Source organism: Halyomorpha halys, unplaced genomic scaffold (assembly GCF_000696795.3).
Source record: "Halyomorpha halys isolate HHAL.00 unplaced genomic scaffold, Hhal_1.1 Scaffold83.1, whole genome shotgun sequence".
NCBI lineage: Eukaryota > Metazoa > Arthropoda > Insecta > Hemiptera > Pentatomidae > Halyomorpha > Halyomorpha halys.
The window spans coordinates 674,818-683,826 of NW_027115065.1; the positions used below are offsets into that span (position 1 = coordinate 674,818).

The 9,009-nt window shown below is 32.1% G+C and overlaps 1 protein-coding gene across 1 annotated transcript in view; it reads right to left on the reverse strand.

Annotated features, from left to right (window-relative positions):
* Positions 1-9,009, reverse strand: part of LOC106693016 (uncharacterized) — a 48,020-nt gene that overhangs the window by 10,587 nt on the left and 28,424 nt on the right. Inside the window, exons 2-3 of the mRNA XM_014439315.2 lie at positions 3,719-3,979; positions 1,357-1,482 (exon numbers count right to left, since the gene is read on the reverse strand). Coding sequence (XP_014294801.2) covers positions 1,357-1,482; positions 3,719-3,979 — 387 coding nt within the window. The remainder of the gene's footprint in view (positions 1-1,356; positions 1,483-3,718; positions 3,980-9,009) is intronic.

Consider the following 9,009-nt stretch of genomic DNA (forward strand, 5'->3'; position numbering starts at 1 on the left):
ACTCTTATGCATTTAACGTTTAACATGACTTCAAATAGGGCTGCTCACAATCCTATAGTTATAACATTTAACATGGTAAAACATATAACATTTAACACAACATCATGAATACCCCTTATATATTTTTACGTCTAATAATAGTTCTTGAAATATAGGTTTCCCAAAATAAATTCATTAACTTATGATGTTTTGTTGTTGCATGGCACTATTAGGGTTTATATTTTAGAAAATTTACTCTACTTTAAATGATGTTCTCTTAGGTTTTCTAGCGTTGTTGGTAGTTTTAAAAATAAAGAGCTCTGAATGAAAAATTAATTTTTTTTCACAGTTTGAAAGAGCCACTGTTTTTTTATTCCCCCTACCTATAGTTGGCAGACTCATCAATTTTGACTAGTAATTAAACATAGTTTTCATTAAAGTAATCAAAAATGGGGATAAAATAACTGACTATTATATATACCATTCCTGTAGAAAAATAATTCTTTTTTCGAAAAGGCATATGAGATAAGGGACATCTTTACAACACAGTGGTTGCAATACTACTGACTTAAGTATTAGAATGCAAGTCTTAACAAACTCGGTCGTTAACAACCACAATCCTCATGAGCTGCTTATGTTGTGATTTATTCTCTTACCTTAACAAAATATATAGTTTTTGTATTTTAATCACTAATAACCTTTAAATCTAATAGTCTTTAAAGTCAGAAAAGGTCTGAGGCAAGGAGGTGGACTCTCACCAATGCTGTTCAACCTTAGATCTACGGATATTGAGCCAGCTGTGAGACCTGGGCTCTAGCAGGTACCCTAGAAAGCAGAATAGAGAGATTTAAACAGATAGTCATCCGGATGATTACAGGAGCGATCTGCGATCAGAGCATGCAGGAGAAGAACTAACAGTAAATTGCTTGCAGAGGCTTGTCAGTCAATATCTCATGATATGAAAGCAAGAAGGATAAGATTGGCAGGATATGTGGCTCTAAGCAATCTATAAGGACGCCTCTACACAACAATGAATGCCAGTATAGTAGTCAAAAGATCAAGTGGGAGGCCAAAAATCAGGCCAGAATCAGCTGCATGCACAAACTGGAAAGCAGTAGCCCAGGCAGGCGTAGAGAAGGCTGGTTCGGGCGCCAAAGATCTACAACGTCTGCAGAGCCAACCGAAAAAAAATATATATGTATTACGAGACCTAAAACAAATATGTTTTATTTTAAAGCAAATTTAACTACTTTACAATATAAATACTTAATACCAATAACCTAGCGGCCTTAACAGGAATCCTTTTACTAAGTCGACATTGACTATGGATTTATTCAAATAACTTTTGAATCATACATATCGTATTATTCAACAAACCTGCAGGTCTTCTAGAATGATAGTTTTGTAAGGGACATAGTGAATCATGCGACACCATAAAAGATCATCTGTATCTTCGAATTCAGCTAACAGATATTCCATTTCTTTCAGAATTGTATCATACATCTGCAACAAAAAAAAAAAAAAAAAATCAGTATATGAACATCAGATTGATCTAATATACATTTTAAAATTAAGATTTGAATATAGAAATCAGATTCTAGGTTAAATTAAGAGCGTTCAGATATTACATTGATATAGATTCTCCGTGGCTTCTTTCTTAGTTATAGAATTCAAACACATAAATTTATTCATATGAAGGGGAAGATATAGTGTTTAAGGATCACACCCTCAACCAAAATTAAAAAGTGACACAAAACTGCCTCTTACTACAAATGTACGAATCATTTAGACAATATAGAAAACAATTAAAGATCTACCTAGCCTCAATAGACTGATTTGGTCATAGTGCACTGTCTGAATTATTTGAGTACTTCAATTAAAATAACCACACTTACTTTATTATTCTGCTCTGATGAACAATGAATGAGTAAACCTAACTGCAACAAAACAAGTATAAAAGAAAAGAAGTGAGGCGGGCATGGCAATGAATGAGGAAAGAAAAGAAGCAAGTAAGATCCATCCAGTTAGCATGAAACAATGACAATATTCATCAATATATCAATCAAAATCATCTATTCCAATAGAAAAATTTCATTCAAATTAAGCATAAAAACATCTCAATTTGGCCAAGTTGTCTTTTCAGTCTTGTGTGGGTATAAAAAAGAAAAGTAAAATCTTCCAGGATTCGATTTTTTAGCATGAAATGTATTTAGTAAATAGTTCAGTTATTATTTTTTTACATTTGGTTTTTCCTTAATTTTACTTATGTAGATGTGCATCACAAGATATATTTATTGAAAAATATTTTCTCGTAGAAACAAACTAAATTAAAAAAATAAAATTATGACTTTTTAGAACTTACTTAAGAAATGGGGTGACCTACAATATAATTTTTTGAAAAATATTTGAGGTGTAGAGATTTATAAAAAAAATATAATTTGTAATATATAAAAAAAAAAAAATATTTTCAAACAACTCAAAATTATATAAGTCTGTTGGAAGATTAATTTGATTTGATAATGAAATTGAGGCTAATTTGAAAGATAATAAAATTGTTCACAATACAGAACTAAAGATAATGAAATTGTTCACAATACAGAACTAAAACTTGTTGCTCAGTGGTTGGAAATAGTCTTACTATTCTGAGATCTATAGGCAGTGCTGATTTGAATCCGGCCTGGGGCAATGTCTTTTTTCATTGAATGGTGGTCCTACAAAGTGAAAAACTTTGACCCCCAACTATGGTGAAAATAATGGAAATACAAATAAATTTATACCTGGCTGTATGGAAAATTCCAATGTCATTAAAATAAAAAAAAAAAACCTAAAACTATCTAAATCGGAGGTCTATTAGCTAAACTTTGTATTTTATTGCATTTATTTTAAGTAAATTTGTATCGATATCTGTTTTGTAAATGTTTTCTGCAGGATTCCATGGAAACCTCTTGTGTCTAAACATGTAAAAAAAAAAGTGTAACCTCTAGTGATGGTCGTTTCTGCTCTTTTTCTCAAACGTTGATGAACTGCTCGTTGACAAAAAAAATTGTTCTGTCAATTTTTATTCCCGTTATTATTTAATAGTTGTTAAAAATAACTGATATGAAAACAACGAAACGTTTTATGAACTATGGGAATCAATTTCAAAATATATTATTATTAAATTCATTTCAAAAACCATTAAGCTATTCTAATAAAATTTTTAGTTGCTGAGTTTATTACAAAAATTAAGTTGCAAGAGGCCATTTTATGCCACTCCTAGGGCAACTTAACAACAGATGTGAAATTTGAGGTTTTATGACATAAGAAAAATGAAACAAAAATAGTTGACTAGCAGTTCAAGTATTAGCACATTCACAGTTCCTAAAAAAGAAGAACAAAAGAACGCAAAACAGCTAACATGGTGGTTGTTGTTAGTAAACAAAACTGGGGAACGAGATAAAAATAGCAGTTGTTATTCCTTTGGAATAACAATTCATTTATTTTGAAAGAAGAACTTTGTTATCAAATGTTTGTCGTTCCTACTCACACATCTAATGATCTTGTTCACTTATTGATCACTCCATCTCAAAACCAACAATGGCCATCGTGCTGAAAGTATTAGTGGTCGCTCTTCTTATGTTGGTTACAAAAATATTCTGACTCTAAATGGCATGATAAAACATATTTATAAAACAATGAGGTTAGGAGTAATTAAAACCGTAAATTAAAAATAAGACAGAATTAATATTATCTCACTAACCTCTATTTCAGTCCTGAAGGGATCGTATTCATCGACGAATTGCTGGCCCATGATAGTGTTGGGTTGAGCCTCCTTGGAGATGAGGTACCTTGTTGCTAACCTTCCGTTACGGAGAATCACTCGCAGCTGGAGTCTACTCACAGTCGAGAGGAAGTTACGGAACTTCTCCACCGCCGGTGAGCTCTCCACAACGAGGACCTTACAGATGGCATTCTCTTTCCGCTTGCAATTCAAGATACACTCCAATACCTCTTTCTCCATCTGAAATTATTTTTATATTATTATTATTTTCTCAGGAACAAACCATTTGGCATGTTATGTATTAAACCTCATGATATTATAAATGTCTATGCCTGAACATCTGGGAGGGTACCTAGTCCTAGAAAATGACTAGAGACTAAGATACGATTGACACTTGTCAACTCATAGTGTGTCCTTTATAGGTATCCCAAGAACGGGACAAGACAATGGACACCAAATGGTTCAGGGTTCAATTAGACCAGGTATCAGTCCCAGAAAGTGATAGGCAGGCAAACACTTGTAGTCCTATGTGACCTATTCTTCGTGGGCATAGCTAATGGGAGCAAATCAGAATTTAGGGACAAAGGGAGACAACCAAGTGGTAGCAAGACCTCCTCCACCTCGAGGAACTAGTATTTCAAGTTGGACAGAGGACCAAGAAAGTTGGATGAAATGAAGAATGGACTAGGAAGATCTTGGATATTAACAGTTCCAGGAGACCTTAATGAAGATATGATAGCCAACCACACACCACGGCATGCCCCACCCACCCAAATATTCCAATATATATTAGGTATTCATCTGTAATGTATAAGCTACCTAAAAATCAGTTGCCCTATAACTCACTTGAGAATAATTGCCCAACCACGACTTTCCAGTAAATATGCAATAACTCTAAATGTCAGTCCACACAAATATACTTTGGACCCACAGAAGCTTTTTCCTGCTTGTTATGGAACGGCCTTGGAGGATTGTTTCCATTTTTTGACAATCTGTCCCACATTTTATGAGAACCGAATCCGATACATGCCGAAGCTAAGCGATATTAGCCGAAATTAGTTGTATGAATTTCTGTCTGTACCCTAAGGATTGAACCTTAAACTGTTTTTTAAATATGTAACCCAAAACCTTTTGCTTAGAGCTGGACGCCTATCGTCCCAATAGGAAGTATAGTTTTTGTTTTGTTTTTTAATATTATTAAATATGAAGTGACACCTTCATTTTACAGTTTTATTCTAACGAATGTGGATAGCCCAGCTAGGATATATTGTTTGCTATTAGTTTACATAAACGATCTATAACTTATCATTTTTGTAAAATTACTACAATTGATTATAAATAAACAGGGGTTGCCCCATAAATAAATAAATAAATAAATTATTATTATTATTATTCATATATAATGTAACAATATTTTATGCCAAACTATCTATCTGAATCATTTCACTAATTCATTTGATCATATTATATTATTCATGAATATATCAAATGTAAATAAACACTTTCTTCGTGTAGTTTTGAGGATCTTATTACCCAATACCACTCCTTAATATATTATATATTTCAAAGGTCATAAAATTATACAGGAGTTTAATAAAGCCACCTGAGAGGTCCCTCCCGACACCGGAATAAATAAAAAAGGCGCTAAGTACTATAATGCTCCCCACACATAAAAGATCTACCTTTATCCCAATCCTTTCCTTAAAATATAAGGAAGAAATGTTATATTATAAATAAAATCTGTATACATATATTCATGTGTATTATTCAACATTTATATTAAATACAGATAAAAATAAAAATGGAGGGTGAGAAAAGAAAAAAAAAATTATTTGGCAGTAGAGTAGCAAAGAGATAAAACACTGTACTACCAATGAATACATGAACCCGGATTTGAATCCAGCTGTAGCAAATACTTTTTTATAATTGGTAAACTGGAAAACATGCTTTACCTTCGGAAAGGTCCAATAAGTTTATATTTATTGGAAGAAGAAAGTTGACTGTATGAAGAAGATTGTAGGAGGATAGTCCGGGTGGCAGTCAATAAGGGTATCAGAATAGTAAAAGAAAACTATTTATTGTAAACCAATGTCTGCAGGGCTTCGTCAGGGCTAAATGAATAAAAAACAAAACAAGATACAAACATTTTAGAATTAATAGCACATTAAAGTAAAAAACATTTCAAAACAATTGTTATTTTGACAAAGTATATAGAAAATAATTAATAATAACAATATAAGGAAATATTCATTTTAGTATACTGGAAACAAGTTGCTAATAAATATAACCAGATGTGATATAAGTTCTCAATATAGATCTAAACACGTAAAATTGTAGGAGAATACTCATTAAAAATAGTTATTAATATGGTAAAGAGGCAGATTTAAAAGGTAAAACAAATAGATATGGTATAGGTGAGGTAGGTTAATAAATCAATATGTAAAAGGGAGATATTAAGAAAATGAGTAAAAATGAAAAAAAAATCGTAAGGATAAACACCTTGTAGAACAGAGAGCTGAGAACAACTGAGCAGTTTGAGAGGGGAAGTCAGGTATAGAAAAAAGGTCTTTACTTCCTGGGAAGGGAAAGATTTTTTATAATATATAGATGGGTATGCTGACCGGAACAACTAATATCATATCTAATATTACAATACGTAAATATAAGTATAAGATATTACATATAAATATAAATACATTGATAAATAATAAATAATACTATAAATAAATGCCAATAAAGCTTTCCCCTCCCAGGAAATAAAGAAAATTCTCTTTACCTGACCCTACATATGAGATGGGGCGAAACAAATCGAAAAAATTGATAATTATATTCTTTTTTAAATTTTTGCGAATCTTTGGACTTGTAACGGCACATGTCATGCGCGCTATAGAAACTCACTCAGTGTGCGAATGCCGCTTAGAAGACATTCGAAGCTCGTCAAGTCATAACAATTAGATCAAGATAAAATAATGAATTGCCTACTTATTTATGCATATAGGATTTTATTACCCTATAAAAAAAAATTCTATATAATATCAATACAACTGATTCGCAGAGACCTCGTGAATTAGCACAAATTAATTCACTATTACAACTTATCTACGGCGTAGAAATGTTTTCAATGTTTACTACGGACTATATTAGGGGTATTCATGATCTTTGGTTTAACATGTTAAAGCGTGTTAAATGGAAAAACTCATGTTATATCGAAAAAATTGCCTTCTTTTACCGTGGTAAAACGAAATATGATTTAACATGGCTGAGAGTCTGTTACTTGGTCTGTTAAATGGAGAATGACGTCACACAATAGACCAGTTGAGATCGCCGCCATTTTTGTTGTTGTGACAACTCAGTTCTTTCGTGTGTTAGTGGTATTCATATCCCTGTTATTAAACCAGAATGGATAATTTTAATGATACATTTGAGAAAAAAAACAGTAAAAAAAAACAATGTAATTTCATTCTACTATCTGAAAATTTGTAATCGCTCGCCAGTTAAAAATCTCACTATATGAACCATGTAACTATTCTTAGGGGACATATGTCCCAGAAGAAAGTTATTTTTTCATTTCATAAGCTAAACTTTCACACAAATTCCACTTTTCACTCACTCTAGGCATGTTGTAATTAATTACTTAAATCAAAACTGAAGTAAACAATAACATGAGGGTCTGGAAAGAAGGTTATAAACATAAAGGCTTATACAACAAGTTGCTGAAAAAATCCGCTAGGGGCTCTTATGCATTTAACGTTTAACACGACTTCAAATAGGGCTGCTCACAATCTTGTAGTTATAACATTTAACATGGTAAAACATTTTACATTTAACACAACATCATGAATACCCCTATTATATGGGATCATAATCTTTAGTTTAACATGTAAAAGCGTGTTAAATGGAAAATCTCAGTTTAAATATTTCATTTGATTCATGCAATCGTAAAAGTAGGTTTTTGGTAACTTCAGGACTCGTTCGTAAAAAGAAAAGAATACAAAAGCTGTATTCAAGCTGTTTACAAATTCATTTTAGAATCTGATCTATTATTAGATTCTGTTAAACAAATGTATTATATTCTATTACAAATCTCAAAAGTCAGGCGTGCTGAAGAAGAACTGAAGAAGATTAAAAAATTAAAAACCCTCAAACTATAGACACCTCTCCACTTTTTTAGTATTTCACTCTTTAAAAAAAAACACATAAAACTTGTACCGCTAAAACCCATGAAGAGTCAGGGATTCAGTACTGTTACTAGACCAACGGTTGTGCAAGGAGGTGATTTGATCAGAATAACATTAGACCGCCAGATTTTTACCCACTTAAGGATACCGAATTCAGGAGGCTGGGTGGATCCCCGGAGGTCTCCAGGACCCACATAGTACAATATCCCTTGAGGAGAAAAAAAGGCAGTTATTTCACCACAATTTTTGAGTACTTTAATGAAAACTATGCATAATTACTATTCAAAATTGACGAGTCTACCAAGTATAGTTTCGTTAGTATAGTTAGTTATGCCGAAGTTTCGACCTGAGTTTCAGGTCTTCATCAGGGGTTGTGTCGTAGAGGAGGGAAAGATCTTTCCTCAGTACTAATCTTTCCCTCCTCTACGACACAACCCCTGATGAAGACCTGAAACTCAGGTCGAAACTTCGGCATAAAATAAATAAATATGGTTTTGTTTATTTATGATGTTCTTTGCTGACCGCACCCCCCGACAAACTTCTTCAAGTATATTTCTTATAATAAATTAACTAACTACTGATATCTCAGTACATTTTTATGAAATGTAGCTTTTTAAAAGGCTATATCTCGAGAACTATTGGTCGTAAATAGCTCTATTAGGGCTAATATTTCAGCAAATTTACTCATCTTTAAATAATGATCTTTTAGATTTTCTAGTGTTGTTGGTAGTTTTTAAGATATAGAGCTCCGAATAAAAAATTAATTATTTTTAACGTTTTGAAACAGCCACCATTTTTTATTCCCCCTACTTATACTTGGCAGACTCATCAGTTTTGACTGGTAATTATACATAGTTTTCATTAAAGTAATAAAAAATTGGGGTGAAATAACTGCCTTTTTTTCTTCACGTCTCTTGTACTATGAGATCTGTTAGGTTAAAAGTGTTTGTTGTTACTTGTTATAATAATTTTTATATTTAATCTTATTTATTTATAATTAATTTCATTTAATCTCCTGTCATTTCTTTTTTTTTGTAATAAATACAATATAATCCCAATGCAATGGCTGAAACCACTTGTACATCCTCCATG